The sequence below is a fragment of the Arvicanthis niloticus genome, chromosome 25, assembly GCF_011762505.2.
Source record: "Arvicanthis niloticus isolate mArvNil1 chromosome 25, mArvNil1.pat.X, whole genome shotgun sequence".
In the NCBI taxonomy this organism is placed as follows: domain Eukaryota; kingdom Metazoa; phylum Chordata; class Mammalia; order Rodentia; family Muridae; genus Arvicanthis; species Arvicanthis niloticus.
Window position 1 is genome coordinate 2243707 of NC_133433.1, and position 19984 is coordinate 2263690.

The 19984-nt window shown below is 39.1% G+C and overlaps 1 protein-coding gene across 2 annotated transcripts in view; it reads right to left on the reverse strand.

The window, feature by feature from the left end:
* The window catches only part of Casp8ap2 (caspase 8 associated protein 2), a 35796-nt gene that overhangs the window by 5917 nt on the left and 9895 nt on the right, over window positions 1-19984 (reverse strand). For both annotated transcript variants that reach the window (XM_076924031.1, XM_076924032.1), the window contains exons 3-8: window positions 17747-17815; window positions 16879-16979; window positions 16154-16228; window positions 12853-12968; window positions 5972-8160; window positions 804-3987 (exon numbers count right to left, since the gene is read on the reverse strand). In XM_076924031.1, the coding sequence (XP_076780146.1) occupies window positions 804-3987; window positions 5972-8160; window positions 12853-12968; window positions 16154-16228; window positions 16879-16979; window positions 17747-17815 (5734 nt within the window). The remainder of the gene's footprint in view (window positions 1-803; window positions 3988-5971; window positions 8161-12852; window positions 12969-16153; window positions 16229-16878; window positions 16980-17746; window positions 17816-19984) is intronic.

Consider the following 19984-nt stretch of genomic DNA (forward strand, 5'->3'; position numbering starts at 1 on the left):
CTATTTATGAGAAAGGTCAGAAACACCAATTATGCACATTCCTACTAAACTACTGCATTTATAAGGATCTCTTCCCAAATGAAAGTTTTTTCTTAAAAAGAAAAAAAGAAAAAGCCAAGTAAAAGTAATGCAACCCAGTGTGAAGATTTAAGCGGAGGTAGGGAGATTCTGAATGTGAGGCCAGCATATGATACAGTGAGACCAACTCTCAAAGCAAACCAGCCAGCATGTGGTAGCCCACACCTTTAATCACAGCACTCAGGAAGCAGAGGCAACTGGATCTGTGAGTTCTAGTCAGGGCTACACACTGAAATCATATCTCAAAACCAAATAAATAATAATAAATAGCTTGATTAAGACCAGTCATTCACACCACTGAATAAAAGCTGTAATTCTAGACTATTCTATACCATAGATAGATTGTACTAAAAAACAAAACAAGAAAACCCACCACCAACTAACTTTAGCCAATTCTTTTTTAAATTGTGTGTGGGAGGTGGGGTGGGGTTGGGGGGAGAAATCGAAAAGAAGTTCAAATGTTCTCAGAAGCCAGAGACATTGGTTCTACTGGACCTGGAGTTGTGAGCCAGCTGGTGTGGGCACTAGGAATCAAAGTCCTGTTCTACACAAGAGCAAGTGTTCTTAACCACTGAACCATCTCTCCAGCCCCACTTTGGCCATTACTAAAGCAATCAATCCATTGTGTCTCTTATTTAGGATGCAATAGAATTCTGAGGAAATGTTGGATTAGACTGCCCGCTTCTCATCTTTTTCTGATTTAAAACATTTCAGAAGAGTCTTACCTTGTCCATGAAACTATAATTTCTCCCTTCTTTTTGATAACATTTTTTGCAGAAAGGCTTGCTGGAAAAGTAGCAAGTGCTGCTGTTGAACCCTTCACCTCTGGGTTGCCCTCTGACGACACGTACGAGTCATTTACTGCAGGTTCCCTTTTCTTGCTGCCTTGCTTTCTGTGAGCATCACCATTTCTATCAGAATTAGGACTAAGTCTCTGGGTCTTTTCACTACTTAAATCTATGTCCTTCCTTTGTTTTTTCTGAGAAGAGTGATTCACACCAGGACTGTTTTTTCTCTTCTTGTGACCATTACCCAGAGTTTCAGGCAACTCTAAACAATCCAACTTTGATGGAGGCTCTGATTTTAAAGGATGTCTCTTGATTTCACAGGAGCCAGGAGACTCTGAGGTCAAATCAATACAAGTTTCTTCAACAATACATTCTAAAGGACTGTTTGCCCTTCCCATTTTTGCTTCTTTGTGGTTATCCTCATCTATACATATTACCTGGCATCCCATACCTTCAACAGCTAACACAGGTTCACTACCTTCGTTTTTACTCTCACTTGAGGCATCATGTGTCAAATCAATAAAAGCATCTATAGTATCAGGCTGTAAAGAACTACCTGTTATCTCTGCATCTTGATCTAAGTTGGTTTTAGAACATTCCAAGTGATCAATATTTAAAACTGTTACTTCCATCAGCTCCCCCAAGCTTTTAGTCTCAGTGGCTGGATCTTTTGTTAGATCTATGTGTGTATCAGGTTCCATCAGCTCCCCCAAGCTTTTAGTCTCAGTGGCTGGATCTTTTGTTAGATCTATGTGTGGAAGATGATTATCAACAGAGTCTGAGATTTTTTCCACTGAAGACAATTCTTGAAGGTTCTCAGAAACTTTTGGTTCCCACACTTGATGCAATTTGAAAGAATCGTCAACCACTTGATCACAATGAACCACCTTATTTGAGGTATCTTTAAGAAATTCATATATATCTGGAACCTGTGTTTGTATTATAGAGTTCTGTTCTTCATGAGTTGGTTTGCTTTTATCAATATTTTTGTCAGAATTTTCCAAGTCCTTGACAGGTTTTAAAACTGTACTCTGAAACAGGATAGGTTCTTTCTCTGTTGCCACATCAGCTTCATTTCCAGTTCTAGACAAAGATGTCAATGACTCCTCAGCTACCATACTATGTTTAAGGCCAGGGGAGGTAGAGGGTGTTGCACGCCGTATTTTCACGATGAAATGATCATTGGACTTTTCCATTATGACAGCATGCATGGGAAGATTAGGATGATACTGAAAGCCTGAAGCAACAGACCTGCTTGTCCATGATGAACAGCTTGACTTACTGCTTGAGTTATCAGACTCCAGAGCTAGATGAATGTCCTGTTCAGATGCATCCTCCTCCTCAAGCAAAGCATCCTCACTAAAATGTGCACTAATAACCTCTTCAGGAGTTGAAGTTGACAAAACTTCAGGCTTTAAAAAACTCAAATGGCCATCTGACTTCAGAGGTGAGGGTACTGTTAAAGAGACTGCAAGATCTTCTAAGAGTATGGAAGAGATGCAGGGCTTACTCTTCTCTGAGCTGTACACATTATCTTTACCTAAAGCAAGGTTAGAAGACACCTCAAACATACAATTTTCATCTAACACATCAGGATGAACTGGCAGTGAAAGCCCTGAAGATAGAGATGGACCCTTTTCAGATGATAATAAAGACCAATTATCATCACTGATCACTTTTGGACAAAGAGAAGCCCCCTCTGAAACTAGCTCTTCTGTTGTACAAGCTGGTGCAGATTCACACTTGAGGCTCTCTAGCAGCTGTTTCTCTGGAGTCTTTAATTCCCACTCTGCTTTTTCAGTGCCACTTGTGTCCAACAGATCAGAACCTTGTAGCAAACTTTTAAATATTTCACCCATCTGTGCATCACTCACTAAGTTAAAAGTAAGGCTGGATGCCTGTTGCTCAGTAAGGATCTCAAAGCTCCGCTCTGACTTAGCGCCTGCATGCTGTGCCGCCTGTGTCTCCTCCTCAGTATTTCCTTCGTTTTTTCCTGGCCTGGAGGTGCTCGGGCAGTTCACTTCCAGAAACTGCTCTTTACATTCAGAGCTTTTTGTATTATCAGTGCACGTGCTAAAAGCTCTTTTTCCATCATACTTTACTGTACTAGTATTGGTTTTATTTTGGTCTTGATGTTTTTCTTCAAATTTTTCACATCCCAGTGAAGATTTAAAGTTCACAGTATTTTCTGACTTTAGCACTTTTTCTCTCCGTATTTCTTTGTTGTCCATTTTTTTCTTCTGGCAATTCGAATGTTGGCTTCTCTCTTTATATTTTTTTCCAAGTTTTCCTTCACTATTGTCATTTTCCAAGTTTACAGAATCACAAAACTTTAGTAGGATTTTCTTAAGCTTTTCAAACAAATAATCAAGTTGTTCATCTACAAACTTCCACAATTTTTTTTTCATATCTGTTTGTTGCTGCTCAAATAAGCGGTCAACTATGCCATTCTTTTTCACTTGTTTAAGGTTAGATTCTATAACTTCACAAAGACTCTTCTGTAAAGTACTTACTGACTTACAGATCTTAGACAAATCAAGGTTTTTAATTAGTGATGTGAAACTCAAAATTGCGGATTCAATAATTCTATGAAATTGTGTCAATGAAAATTTTATCTTGAATTTCATATAATTTTTCCTTACATGTTTTCCTAGCAACCGTAACATATGCATAACCTCCCACACGGAGGAGGGTGCAAGAATAAGTGGAAGTATTTTTTCCAAGCTGGAGATGCTCATTGTTTTACTTTTCCTTTCGGTGTTTGAGGGTCTCGATTCATTTGATCTTTTACTCCATGTGATTTTGTCCCGAGGGAGTTTTACAACGGTCCTCCCGTTGTCCTTATGCACATGCGCAGTACTCCTCCTGCCTCCTGGGCTGCTTTTACCTGGCTGCACTTCAGTAGAAGCTCTAGGTCTTGCACTGTTTTCTAAGCGTTTTTGTGCTACAGATTCTTCATCATCACTTCTAATTTCACCTTCTTCTAATTCATCTAAAGACAAATTCTTACAAGAATCTGCTTCTGAACATTTGTCAGATTTGAGAACTGGTTTTTCATTTTCCTTATTTATATCAGACTGACTCTTGAAGGTAGAAAGAGTTGAATTGGATGGAAACTCATCTGTGGAGAAGAATATATTAAAATCACATGATCACTGAGTCTTAGTCATTTGACATTTGCATCCTAAACACAACAAAATATTATTTTAATAACCTTCCCCCTTTTAAGGCAAAATGTTAGTGATTTAATACTTAAATCATGTCCACTGACCTTTATTTCTTGTCTTACAAAGAATGCAAAAGGTGCCAGGGCTGTGATTCAGCGATAGAGCACTTGCCTAGTGTGTACTGAAGTTCTGAAGTTGATTCTTAGCATTGAGAAAATAAAAGTCTCAAAAGGTCAGCTAACTGCATAATTTTTATTTCATTTTACCAGCATCACCTCTCCTACGCCATTTGATGACTGCTTCTGAAGAATGAAATCTAAGACTATAGCTCAGTATTAGTAGAATACAGGCTTTCAATACTCAAGGCCCTGGGCCTAATATTCAACCACAATATAAATGAATTATGTATATATGTTCATATGTACATATGTACGTATGTATGTATGTATGTAATGTGTGAAATAAAGATGATTTGAAATAATTTGTCCAATCACTCCCCTTTCAATTTTAACACCTAGGAAGCTAAGGCCAACCTAGGCTAGATAGAAAAAAACTTGTCGAGAGGAGTAAAGAGGGGTTAGAGAAATGGCTTAGTGAATAAAGTGCTTACCACTCAAATGTAAGGACTGGAGTTCCATCCCCAGCACTGACACAAAGGGGTGGTAACCCATCCACAATTTCAGTGTATGGGAGGCAGAGATAGGGATCTCTGGCAATTCACTCAGCTAGACTAGCCAAATTGTTGAGCTCTGGGTTTGATCAGATATAGTAAGAGAAGAGAAAGATTGAGAAAGACATACCACATCAGCCTCTGGCCTCCACACTAATGCATATAAATATGAACATGTGTACATTTGGACACTACCAACATGTATACATGTAATAAAAAACCTTTACACATTACAGAGCTGGGGTAGAGCTCGGAAGAAATGCATATCTAGCACAAGAGGCCGTGAGCTCAATTCCCAGCAACAACTAAGAAATGTCTATAAAATGTATCTGGAAGATAGAGTCATCCATCAAGCTATTTGTAATTGATATGCATTGACAAGGGGAAATCAATTTTCTTTAGTGAAGTTCACTGGTATATCAACCATACTCCAGGGCAGGGACCATGTCCAGAAGTAGTTGGCTAACACAAGACAAACTCTTTGGCTTTTTTTTTTTTTGGGGGGGGGGAGGGGGGAGTCGGGGGTGTATGGGGGAAGCTTTTTGTTTCAATTTGTTTTATGATTTTTTTTTTGTTACTTTTTTTAAAAAAATTGTGTTTTTGCAGTTTTGTAGGGGGTTTTGTAAAAAGAAAAGTATAAAGTTGGGTGGGTGATGTGAGGAAGACCTAAAGAGTTAGGGAGTAGAACACAGGATCAAAACATGTTATATAAAAAAATTAAGTTGTTTAAACTTAGATTAAAGGCTCAAAGTCTACTTCTAGTTAATATCTGAATTTTTTTATATCAAAAAAGATGGTTCAGAAGCTGGAGAGGTAGCTTTGTGGTTAGGGGCACTTAATGCTCCAGAAGACCAGGATTTACTTCTCAGCACTTCTATGACAACTCACATCTTCCTCTAATTCCAGTTCCAGGAGATCCAGTGCCTTCCTCTGGGCCCCAGGGGGACCAGGCACACACTTGATTGACAGACACACACACAGGCATTTATACATACACATAAAATAAATCTAAAAATCAGGGAAGACTAAGTAAAGGAGCTTGCCACAAAGAGGCTACTGGCCTGAATTCAATCCCTAGACCCCATGTAAAGGTGTACTAGAGTACCAACTCCATGACTGTCTTCTGGTTTCCTTCCACAAGCATTCCTCAGTGCACACATCACATATACACACGATGTAAATGAATAATTTTGTAATTCCTCAAAGCACTTATTTTGTTTATATAGGTAACAAAAGGACAACTTATAGAAGATAACATAAACTATTACCTTTATGACTGCTATCATACAGTGGAATTGCACATGAGCTCTCCATGCTAAGAACTTTGGATACTGGTCTCACTGGACTATTCAGAGGGCTGATGGGTTCTGGAATAGGTCTCAGATTATTAAAGTCAATACTCAAAACTGAGTTATCATCATCTTGATATACTGAGTTTGATTCTCCAGTTTCTATTTTGTGGTCAATCAACTCAGTCTTCTGTGGTGAAGGTACAAACGTCTCTTTAGGTAAACAAGGCCCCAAAGAACAAGATTTATTCTCAACCATAGGTCTCTCTTCGAGAGAAGACTCAAGTTTAGGATTATTGTCCCCTGAACAGTTTACTAGTGAAATGCTAGATTCTTCAACCAAAGGCTCCAGATGTCTCTCACTGGCTGCAGCTGCTTTTGGTGAAAGAACCACCTTTGTTTTTACACCTTCAGAAATATCACAAGAATTTATATCATCATGTCTTTTGGTGGCCAATTCTTGGCTGAAGTCTTCAGAAGCATGTTCTGGTAATACATGCATCACCACAGAAGCAGCTGTCCTTGCACCACCACCCGTCTCTTCCATTTCCATTGATTGGAACAAGCATCTTGCTTCTTCAATTTCTACAGGTGCTGGGAAAGAAATTTCTGTGCCACAAGCAAGCAGTTCACAAGGCACAGTATTCTCAACAGATTTAAATAACAACCTATTTTCTTCCTTCATTTTGTTTTCTGGAATGCTGATCCTGAGATGAGATGTTGCTGAAAGAGCCTCCTTTGGCTCTGGTAACTCTGATTTGTTTTCCTCTCTATTATGTTCACTGACAGAAGGAAGACATGCCACTGTTTCAGTCTTCTCCAAAGACTGTGAGTCACACATGCCATTGGGCTTGGCAACACCAGTTATTTGATGTGGGTTATCTTGACAAGCAGGCTGCTTTTTAGCAGGAGAAAGAGTTAAGTTCAGTTTTTCCATGAAGCTTAACTTTAAGTCCTTGCCTTTTGCTTCATTTGGCCCATTCTCCACTTTCATTGCACATTCTTTATTATCTGTCCCTTTAGAAAGCTCGTTGTTAGAAACTGCATCTTTACCGTGCTTCGGTTCAGTCTGTCTCTTCCCATCAGCAGTGCTTTTCTTAGTGTCTTTATGGGTCCTTTGCAAGTGTTCTGGAGGTGATTTTTTGTCACTTTTCACATGTCTACTTTCTTCCTTGTTTTCTCGTTCTCTTTTCCTCCTGTCCTCAGTTCTATGTCTTTCTGCTTTGAAAGGTGTATTTTCCCACTGGTGTGCAACACTGACTTCCTTGGAGTGCGAGTACTTGCTATTTCTGTTGCTTGAAAGAGAAGATGAACATCTTCTATCTTGAAAGCCATGACTGCTCATCCCTCTGTCTCTTTTACAATCTTCCCTTCCCCTTCTCTCTTCTGGATGATACTTATTGAAGCTGTAATATTTCATGTCATTCTTGGAATGAGGAGGTAACGCCCGGTCCACTCTTCCCCGATGTTCCTCTCCTGCTGGTTTAAACTTCACATCACCTTTTCTTTCTGCTTTGTCCTGAGACTGCAGCTCTTTTCTGTGCATATTTTGTAATCTTTCATTTTGTCTCTCTAGATTTTTGTCATTTTGAGGTTCCACTCGAGTGTGTGGCCTTTCTCTGGAAGTGTCTTTTTCCCAAGAAGAGGCACTGCGTTCACTTTTATATCCCAAACCAGTGCTACTTTTAATCTCTGAAATTTTGCTCTCAGCCCTGGCTTCACCGCTTCCATGTTTCTCAGGGTTTCCTTGTAGTCTGGAATTAGCCTCTTTGTCCCTTGGCTCACCATCACTACAGCTGCTATTCAAGTCTTTCTGTGTTCTATCAGTTCCTCTGCTACATTGGCTATGTCTAACGCCATTCCTTCCTCTCCTAGTATCCTCCGTTGAGTTACCTTCTCCAACCTGGTAAGGAGAACGTGACCAGACATTGTTGGTACAATGCTTCTCAATACCCGTAGGTAAGTGCAAAGAAGTCTGTGCTTCAGAATGTGATTTTCCTTCCTTTTCCAAGTTTGGCTGTGAAGTGTTAGGATGTACATCTTTCTGAACATCACTTTTAACTCCGTGATCAGTCTTTGAACAATTGTCCAAATGGGGAGATTTGGATTGTGAATCTTTTGTTCTTGTAGTTTTATGGTTATTTCGAAAATGTGGAAACTCAGACAATCTATTAAGATATAGGAATTAACAAAAAAGCAATGTTAATTGATATTTAATAGCATTCTAGATTTTACTCACATATGACATACCTTTCATACCTTTAAGGGCCTACATACTGGTAAAACCAGTAGGAGCAAGTGATTTGGGCTAGGGTGTAGCTCAGTGAGAAAGCATTTACTTAGCATGCAGGAAACACTGGACTAAAAACACAGAATGTATACATTTCCAACTAAACAGACCCATTCTCAATGCAAGGAATTCTCTCATTTGCTTTTGCTTCAAAGAAACTCTACCCCAGCACCTGCCAGTTCTCTATGGACTCAGGACAGGTACACAACTCCCAAGTCAGCACAGCACACTTAGGAGATACACAACCCATACCTACATATACACCTTATATGAATTCTGTTATGTACTGTTATGTATGTTACATATACACCTTATATGAATTCTGTTATGTACTGTTATGTATGAATTGTACTGTTCCCATCTACCCCAAGTAAGTTTACACGCTGAAGTCTTACACACAGAATCTCAGAATATAACCTCATTTGAACACAATAAATTGTGAACCAACACAGATCCCAACTCAATTAGGGGTTAGAGTAGTAGCTCGATGATACAGCCTTTGCCTAACATGTATGAGACCCTGGGTTCAATCTCTGGCATCAGAAAAACAACCAATTACTAGAAGACACCTCTGAGACAACTGAGAAAATGTGACAAAAAGCTGTAACCATAAAAGGAAAATATAACTAATCTTTGCAAAGAGATAAAACCTTCTGTTCCTCAATAGACATTAAAAACAAACAAACAAACAAAAAGAGTAACAGGCAAGGTACAGAATGAAAGACGTGTCCAATTCATTTACCTAAAACATGCTGTCTATGTGTAATGCACCCCAGTTATCAACCTACAAACTCCTAAAAGACAGTGTCAGGTCACAGCTTCCACAGCTTCTGGTACAGTCTACAAAGTACTACCAAAGTTTTACTTTAATCATATTTACTTATTTTTCTGAGTTTGTTTGTTCGTGTGTGTGTGTGTGTGTGTGTGTGTGTGTGTGTGTGTGTGTATAACATATGGGAGTTGGTTCTCTGCACCATGAGGATTTCAGGGATGAATTCACACATCTGGCTTGACTGTAAGCACCTTTATCAGATAAGCCATCTTACCAGCCTTCCAAGTTTTACCTTTAAATATACCTTCACATTGTATATTTCCCAGTATCCACGTGCTTAATTTTTCTGTTTATTTTTGCTATATCTTAAAATTTCAATTTTGTTTCAGTAAATGTTAAATTTCTACTAAATGCTAATTGGTTACTATATAATACTAGTTAGCTCACAGTGTAAATATTTGGTAGAATATTTATTAAATAATACATAGCCACATTAAACAAACTAATACTAAGGTTACACACGCAGGCACACAACTTTTCAAGCTAGGTATAGTGGTACATGTCTTTAATCCCAGCCCTCTGGAATTAGAGGCAGAGGATTTCTGTGAATTCCAGAATAATCTGGTTGAAAACAGAATTCCAAGTCAAGGCTACATACAAACAAACAACAACAAACCAAACAACTTCTCCATTCAGGAACCAAGATTAATATAAGGTGCACTGGGAATGACTTATATTAGTAAAAGCCTAAATAAGACAAAATAGTCCATACAATGGTAGTCTTTACACATTCAACAGTGATCTACAATATGCCAGATTCTGTGGCAAGTAACTAGAACATGCTGAGTCCAAGCAAACACATCTCAGCTTCATGAAACTTATACTGCAATAAAAGCAGAAGATACTAGGCAAGGAATCACATTCAGTTGAACTACAAGTTCATAAACCCACAAAAGAAATCTGACTTGGACACAGAGAACAGATAAGTATCTCCAGCCAGAAAGACGGTTAATTAGGGGCTGGCGGGGTGCTCAGTAGTGAAGAACACTGGCTACTACTCGTTTAAAGGATCTGGGCTCAATTCCTCAGGATTGAGGATGACAATCACAACCAACTGTAACTCCAGTCCCAAGGGAATATGACACCCTATCCTGGCCTTTGCAAATACCAGGCACACATACGGTGTACACACATATATGCAGATAAAACACCTATACACATTAAAAACAACAACAACAAAAACAACAAGATGGCTATACCAAAAGCACAGGATGAAGGGACAGTCATTAAGGTAGAGAAAGGACACACGCAGAAGAAAGGCCGAACTTGGAGTACCTGAAAGAACCAGAGCCATGGTATTCATGCAGAGGTAAGCACAGGCGGGGCTAAGAAATGGTTGGGCCTATACTCAAAGGACCAGAGGGACAAGTTAAAGATACTTGACCTTTCATCCCAAGAATAGTCAAAAGCTCCTAACACATTTTAATCAAGAGAAGAGGGTAAGATGACTTTTGCTTCAGGAAAAAACAGAGGCAAAAGAAAGCAAAGCAGATGTAGAAACAATAGCACAATGGATTATTGCTGGTGTGCATGGACGAGGTAGGCATGTGAATAAATGAAGAGAAATAAATACACTGCCAAATCACAGGGACATAAGCATCAAGTGGTGGGTTTGAGAAGTGGCCGAGATTGAGGCTTCATAGGCAGTGATGATGTGTTATAGTGTGCTAAGAGTCTTGTTGTTATTAACAGCAACTTCTCCCAAGTACTCTAGTGTCTGCAGTAAGTTAAATGCCACCCACTTCCTACAAGTCTGGCTTACACCAACTGAATAAATGACATTGTTCTCTACTAAGCTACAGAACAACAGGAAAGGCTTTGTGTCAAACATTTTGGATAAATTTTGAAAGCCCTTTAAAGACACTCATGTGGGTATAAAGTATGTATACACAATACAAATTAAATTGGCCTAGCATGCATGAGATTGATTGTTCATATGAAGAAACTGAAAGAAAAAAAGAATGAAGCAGAGAGACTGGAGAGATGGCTCCTTGGTTAAGAACACCCTACTGCTCTATTTGAGGACTAGAGTTCAAATCCCAGTTCCAAGATTGGGCAGCTCACAACCCCCACTCCAAGGGGATCTGATGCCCCTTTCCAACCTCCATGGACACTGGCAAGCACATATAAAATAAAATAAATCTAAAAGAGAGAGAAAAAAGGACAAAGGCTTGATCTCTGAAAAACTCAAAATAACAGCCAAGACAGAAAAATGGATCCCAGGAAAATAATTAAAAAGCACCACATTACAAATGTAATTATAGGAGGAGATCGTTTCAAAGGAGAGTAATGGAGTGAAACAACCCACATGAAGATAATCTAAATGGAAGGTCAGAAACTATTTGACAGACTTATGACAGTGGCTGATGATCAAAAGTCACCGTGGGATCTGGCTCAAGAGTAAGTACAACAGCCGGGCGGTGGTGGCGCACGCCTATAATCCCAGCACTTGGGAGGCAGAGGCAGGCATGGGAGTCACTTGGGAGTGACAGCCAGGCCTACACAGAGAAACCCTGTCTCAAAAAACCAAAAAAAAAAAAAAAAAAAAAAAAAAAAAGAGTAAGTACAACGGGGGCTGGCAGGATAGTTCAGTGGGTAAAGGCACTTGCTGACCTGAATTTAATACCTGGAAACCACATGATAGAAAGAAAGCTCCACCATGGAGCTCCACACACTCTTTACAAAGCTCCACCATGGAGCTCCACACACTCTTTACAAAAAAGTGCCAAAGGCTCTCAGTGGTAAAGCACTTGCATAACCCATATACAGTTTTCAAATTTCCACACCACTCAAAATCAAAACTACAACAAAAAACATTACAGAATTTAAAGCAGGGTGCGATGATGGATGCTACAAGATGAGACAGGGGGATAAACAGAAAACTCTTTGAGCCTTAGATACCCTATCCTTAAAAACAAAACAAAATCTTTATCTTATTCTTAAATGCGAAACAAAACACAACTGAAAGGGAGGAAATGGTAGCAGCAGATTTAAACAATAATTCTTTCACTCTGACTATGGGGAAAATGGGGTAGCTATAGATACAAACTTCCCTGGACCAGAATGTCACCCTGAATTAAAAAGAGTGAGAAAAATTAACAAAGAAAATTCACTTAAGAGAGTTATTTATTAAAAAGGGTAAGTGCATATTTTTCCTTTATTGTCATTTAAAAATTGCATTAATTTGTTTACCTATTTGGGAAGGAAGGGAGCGCAAGCATGCCATAGCACACGTGTAGAGGTCACAGTACACTTGTGGGAGTTGGTTCTCTCCTAGAATCAGGATTCCAAGGGTTGATCTCAGGTCAGCAGGCTTGGCTCCAAGTACCTTCACTTGCTTAGCTTGCTTGCTTTCTCCTTCTTTCTCCCTGTCTCTCTCTCTCTCTCTCTCTCTCTCTCTCTCTCTCTCTCTCTCTCTGGGCTCATGCTTCACTGAGCTACTTCCCCAGCCCTGCTCTCCTGGTGTCTCAGTTTCTGACGTGACCAGCAGAACTCAACACATGCACAATGACTTTCTCTGGTAAGCAGTACTAGAGCAAGACCCCAGTGATTTAGAAAACTAGCTATTTTAGGAATTGTGTGGCAATGTTCCATCAGTAACCATAAATATCACTACAAATCATTAGCAGACTAGTTGCCATTTACACTAGGACCATAACTCTTTAATGAAATATGTATTTTGTCCTTTGAAAGTAAAACCATATTTTATGTGACTGGTAAAAGATGACATCCACACACCTTTGGTGAAGATGATTTATCTCTTCATCCTTACGGTTTATCTCCACTCTGGCAGTTTTGATAAGTGCTGAGATATTCTTCTTAAGAGACTGGTTTTCATTTTTTAAGTTCAAGTTCTAAAACACAGATAAGACACATTAACAGACCCAAAATGTACACAACTCTCAATAGTACTACTTGTGGTTGCCAGTTGTTGTGAGGTTTATAAAGATAAAGCTTGGCTAAACAATCCACGATAGACTTGATCCTCCTGCCTCAGCCTCCAATGTGGGGACTACTGGTACATGCCACCACACCCAGCTTTCTACTAATTGTTGAATACTAACTAATGTTAGGCATTATACATTTTATCTTATGTAATTCTGAGAAGCAGCTCTCTAAGAATTAGTTTTCCTACAGCTTAGATGCAGAAGCTGAGATTCTGAGACAATGACCAATACCAGACAGAAAAGAACCACTTGATAGGACATACTTCAGAGAAACATTGTAAAAGCAGTAACACAAACAACAAGTTCTGCCTGTACCATTATACTGAAGTTTTAGTTTCAATAACTAAGACATGATCTGCCTGCCAGGCGTGGAGGTGCACACCTCAGGCCCAGCACTCAGTGGGCAGAGGCAGGCAGTCTCTGAAAGTTAGAGCCAGCCGGATCCATGTAGAAAGCTCCAGGCCAGTCAGAGCTGCATAGTCAGACCATGTCTTAAAACAAAAAACCACTAAGAAATGCTAAGCATTACCTATTTAAAAAACTAAACACGCAAAGATATGTTGGTTTTCAAATAAAGACAGAATCTAGAGCTGGTTCTTTCAGGGAAAGGAGAATCAAGAGAAACAAGTTCACAAAAAAGTAGACAAGAAAAACCAAGAAAGAAAGAAAGAAGGAAGGAAGGAAGGAAGGAAGGAAGGAAGGAAGGAAGGAAGGAAGGAAAGACAGACAGACAGACAGACAGACAAGACAAGACAAGAGCAAAAAGGCGGGCAGTGGTGGCGCATGCTTTTAATTCTAGCACTTGGGAGGCAGAGGCACCTGGATTTCTGAGTTCGAAGCCAGCCTGGTCTACAAAGTGAAGTTCCAGGACAACCAAGGTTATACAGAGAAACCCTGTCTCGAAAAACAAACAAACAAACAAACAATCAGACAAAACACTGTCACATTATTTTTGTAGCACAATCACAAAAAGAACCATCTGACAACTGTGAATCCCCATTTTTCCCTAAAAAAAAAAAAAAAAAACAGAACAAAACAAAACTTTAATCTTTGTTCATCAAAACTATCTTCTTTTAGCTGTGTGTGGTATCACATGCCAAGTACAAGCACTTGGGAGGCAGAGGTAGGCAGATTTCTGAATTCAAGGCCAGAGTGGTCTACACAGGAAGGTCCAGGCCAGCCAGGACTGCACAGTAGGACCATTTCAAACAAAAGAGAACTACCTTCTTTTAAGACACCCACCTAAACTAAACTTACCACCCAATTATCAATTCATCCAACAGATCATTTATGTCAATGTCATTTTAACTTTTCTATAATCCTTTCACTAATCAAGAAAAATTAAAATGGTAAAATGACACAAAACATTTTTTAAAGTAGAGAGGTATAGACATGACCACGGCATATCAAATGCATGTAAGAAATTGTCAAAGAGTAAGTGGAATTTTTACATATACAAAGAAATGTCAGATGCTGCACGCTTAGCTCACATGATAGAGACCCAGGCCTTGGGTTCAATCCCTAGCAAACAGAAGAAAACTTCATAAGCTGCTAATACTTTAACACCTTAATTGCTAATGCTCCCCAAAATAGGGCTGGGGGTACATACACTTCAGTGGTAGACCTTCACATGCACAAAACCTGAGTGTTAAGATTTTTTTTTAAATGTGCATTGGTGTTTTGCTTGCCAATGTCTGTGTGAGGGGTGTTGGAACTGGAGTTACAAACAGTTATGTGCTGCTACATGGGCACAGGGAATTGAACCAGGGTCCTCTGGAAGGACAGCCAATGCTCCTAACATCTAAAACATCTCTCTATCCCCAGTATTACACTTTTAAACTGCCAAGATTTTAATATTTTAACTTTAATTATAACTTTTCTTTTTCTTTTAAAAAGAGAGTCTCACCGGGCAGTGGTGGTGCACACCTTTAATCCCAGCACTGTGGAGGCAGAAGCAGGCAAACCTCTGAGTTTGAGGCCAGCCTGGTCTACAGAGGGAGTTCCAGGACAGCCAGGGCTATACAGAATAACCCTGTCTCAAAGGAAAAAAAATAAATAAATAAAAGGAGGTACTCTTACTATGTTAACCAAGCTGGCCCTGAACCCCACAGTTAAGTGATCCTCCCATCTTAGTCTCTTAAGTAGCTTGGACTACAGGTCCTGTGCTTTAAAAGATTCTTATGTCTGTCTGTCTTAGAGATCAAGCCCAAGTTTTATGTTCTTATATTGTTGAGGTTCAGGAGTTGCCCCCACAAACAATGATCTCAATCAGACAGGAATGGTTTATTGAACACACACCTAAAGAATGATCAACCAGAAAAACAGTTTCACAATTGGGCTGAAAGCTGCACATTGGATATTTCTCAGGGTCAACATATAAAGACTAAAACTGCAAAAAACACAATGAACTCATAAGCAAGTGCAGGAAGTACTGCAGGGTGGTCAGCCCTGACTCAAGGCATTTTAGATGTAACAGTTCATATTGACTTTTAATTTGATGGATTCTAAATGAAGCTTATGGTTGTAGACTGTCTTAAGATTAACAAACCTCATAACATACAGAGAATAACATAACAAGGTATGTGGTCAGCATGACACTTCTCTGAGTCAAGTTATTTTTCTGCATCAGTGACTGGAAGGCATATTACAGTAACAATATGAAATAGCTGGTAGTCATGGAACAAAATGGCTACAGCTATGATAGGGGGACAGGCCTTAGCAATAGAAAACAAAGGGGCGCCTGGGAAGATAACTCAGTAAAGAGCCAGGCACACAGTGTGAGAATGTAAGTTTGATTCCTCAGAACTCACACGAAAAGCTATCTTCGGTTGTACATGCTAATCACTTCAGCACTGGAAAAATGGAGATGGGTGGATTCCTGCGGGTTGCCTAGTATGCAGCCTAGCCTATTTTGGAGGTGCAGGCCAGTTAGAAACTATGCCTCAAAAGACAAAGCAGATGGTGCCTGAGGAACAACACCCAAGGATGATCCCTGGCTTCTAGATGCATGTGCAATCAAGTGCACACAGACCTATTCACTCCTATGTGTATCCACTCACACATAAATGTTAATGAGGAAGAAATAACCATACCTGTGTCTGTATTTCCTTAAACCTTTTCATCAGATCTTTCATTTGCTGCTGACATTTCCCATATTCTATCTGCAACTGTAAAACACAAAGGGATTAAATTATTGTACTTTCATAGCTTAAATGACATTTAAAATTGGGGGAGTCCAATGTACTCATAGGTTAGTCAGATTATGTTGTATTGTGTTGTTGCTATTGTTTCCTAGACAGTGTCTCCAGATGTAGGTCAGGTTGCTTCACTATTGCTGTCTCAGCCTCCCTAGCACTGAGATTATAGGCCAGTACCACTGTGCCTGCCTAGATTATTGGTTTTTAAATTTCAGCCCATTCATGGTATATTTTGATAAGCTTTACAGTGTAACTCTGAACCTTATTATGTTCAAATATAATTAAAAGAAATTTGTGGCATGTAAGTTTCAGTACACATTATGTAACATACACCTTATTATAAATTGTGAAAAAAAATAAAATGTTTATTTCACTGACAGTCTACTATAGTTTTATATATATTCAGATACTTAAGTTCAGTCAAATAAAATTGTAACTAAATTTAGACATGTATTTAGAAAGTATTTCTTGGAAAAACAAATCAAGGGTAGAAACTGCCTTAAATATTCTTAATTTAAGCACTCATCCCTAAACACAGACTATTCAATAGTAAGTTGTAGCCATCTCTTCAGGAGCAACAAAAACAAATAAATGTCGTTAATAAAAGAGACAACTCATACATCATTGTATGTTGCCTCCTTTGCAGTTCCTTCTTCAGTCAGGATCTCTTCATACAAATCTAAACAGTTCCTGAATGACACACAGGATCTAGCAGTACTGTCTGAAAACAAACAAAAACATTAAAATACTTGTAAATTAGATTTATGAAAACATTTAATAAGTACAAAGAACAGTTTGTTATTTTTTATTTTCTACATGTATACCATTATTTTTTGTTAGGATTCTTGATGTTATGTCTACTTCAAAAGGTTATTACATTTCTCCTCACCAACATTTCCGAAAGCCTATACTGATTTACAGATGATGGCAAGAATGTCACATTGTATAAAGTAGCTGTTCCAATGAATCCAGTGTGATAATTATCTCTGTTACAAAACACTGATATACCTGACTGTGGAAAAACTCTTAAATGGACAGGTGGTGAGACAGTCCATTATCATTCTTACTGATGCATTTGAAGACACAGTGACAGTACTCTCTGTGAAAACACAGGCAGAGATGCATACCCAACAGCACCAGTGTCCTTCTTACTGATTCATTTGAAGACACGCACAGAAATAGTCTTTCTGTAATAGTATAGACAGGGATGCATAACCTATAGCACCAGCTGCCATTTCAATGGTATGAAATATTCTTGTACAAAACCTAATTAAACCTGAGTCACAGATTAATAACATTAATAATATTAATTATTAATAATCTCTGTGTTAATATGTTCTGATCAAGCTTTGAGCCAAAAAGTAATTACCTCAGTGGAACCATTTCAAAGACATTTCGAGCTGTGAAGTTACCAAGCACCATTAACAATAAAACAAATACAGCAAATCAACCAAACAAAATGAGACTTTTTTAATAAAATTTACATACCAGAAACAGCACTGTCCAACCCAGCATATATGTCCAATGAGCCTTCATCATTATTTTTAAGAGGAGAGGCTGCAAAAATAGCAAAGACTAGTTAAAACTGGCTTATCGGCTGAGGGGTTTTTTGTTTGTTTGTTTGTTTTAATTCCTACTTGGAAGGACAAGGAAAGGAATATATTATTTCTTCTTTAAAGCATGAAGGCAAGCGTCCTGGTGGCAGCGGTGGTGGTGGCACACACCTTTAATCCCAGCACTTGGGAGGCGGAGGCTAGCCTGGTCTAAAGAGCTACTTCTAGGATAGCCAAGGCCACATAGAGAAACCTGTCTCAAAAAACAAACACACAACAAACAAACAAAAAAGAAGAAAAAAAAAAAAAGAGGAAGAGGAGAAAAAGTCAAGATTTATATGTGCTTATCAATAGAAAAATTTTGATGCCGAGATTTATAAACTGATGACTTCAAATTCAAACTTAAAAAATTCACTCAAAAAATGTATGGAGTTGGGAGAGATGGTTCTTAAGAGTGCTTGGAAAGGAACTGAGTTTGGTTCCCATCACCCATGTTAGGGGACTCACAACCACTGTAGCACCAGGGAATCAGATGCCCTTTTCTGACTTCTGTGGGTACCGGCACACTATCTATACACATACCTTCACGAACACATTCATTTACACCTAATTAAACTTTTTAAAAAATCTCTTGTAAAATAAAAATCTACCAGTGCTGGGGCTAAAGAGAAGCTTAGCAGTTAAAAGCACGCATACTTTTCCAAAGGATCCAAATTCAGTTCCCAGCACCCACATCAGATGGGTCACAACCGCTGATAACTCTAGTTCCATAGTATTTAACACCTTCAGGCCTTCATGGGCACCTGCACTCAGGAGCACATGTGCAAGCACATGCACAAACATACACAAATCTTTAAAAAATGTGTAATGAGGTTTTTTTTAATCCCAATAATAATAAACTAATTTCTACCTTCATAACACTAAAAATGCTAAACTAAATATTAAAGCTACCCAAGGAATTAGATGCTCTTCCAAAGGATCCAGGTGCCGGGCGGTGGTGGCGCACGCCTTTAATCCCAGCACTTGGGAGGTAGAGGCAGGCGGATTTCTGAGTTCGAGGCCAGCCTGGTTTACAGAGTGAGTTCCAGGACAGCCAGGGCTACACAGAGAAACCCTGTCTCGGAAAAACAAAAAACAAAAAACAAACAAACAAAAAAAACAAAACAAAAAAACCCCCAAACAAACAAACAAACAAACAAAAAAACCCCAAAGGATCCAGGTCTGATTCTCAGCACCTACATGGAGGCTTAGAACCATTTATAAATCTATTACCAGGGGATTAGATACTGTTTTGTAGCCTACAGACACCAGGCAGGTACATGGTACATAGACACATATTCAGACAAAATACTCATAAGATAGATAAATGTAAGAAGATAGATCTAAGCTCCTTCTCCCCTTTATCACTGTTGTTTGTTCAAAGAAAGATCTGTACTACAGCTCTACAGCAGTAACTACGGAAGCACATCTCTGTCAAGAATGTTCAACCTAAGGCCCATGGGTCACATGCATCCTGGGATAGCCAAGAATGCAGCCTGACACATCTGTAGGTGGCATCATCATGTTGAAACATCAATAGGTTAGACAACCTTTCTAGCCCTACAGGCTTGAAAACCAGAAGAAAGGCTCTCAGGAAATAGCAACTACACATGAAAGAGCAAATTCAGATAGCCAAGGACAGGACTCCCAAATTGTGCCTCCGACAGCTGTGTAACCTCCAAACTCCAAAAAGACACCAAAAGCTAAAATACCTAGACAGAGATGTTAGTTCCTCCAACTACAAGGGAAATGTCAGCCAAATCAAATTCCCCTTAAAATAAATACAGAATGGGAACAGAATCCTGAGTCCCCAACACAGTATCAGTTATACTGTAACTAATGAAATCCAAATGTAATCAGAGAAACAGACAATTAAAAGAACCAACTGGGGCCAGGCATGGTGGCACACACCTTTAATCCCAACACTCAGGAGCAGTTGGTATACACAGTGAGTTTCAGGACAATCAGAGCTACATAGCAAGACCCTGTCTCAAAATAACAACAAAAGAACAAATTGCCTGAGCATAGTGGTGCATACTTTTAATCCTAGCACTTGAAGGCTAGCCTGGTATACACAGCAAGCTTCAGGCCAGCCAGTTCTACAAAGTGAGTTCCAGGACAACCAGGTCTACAC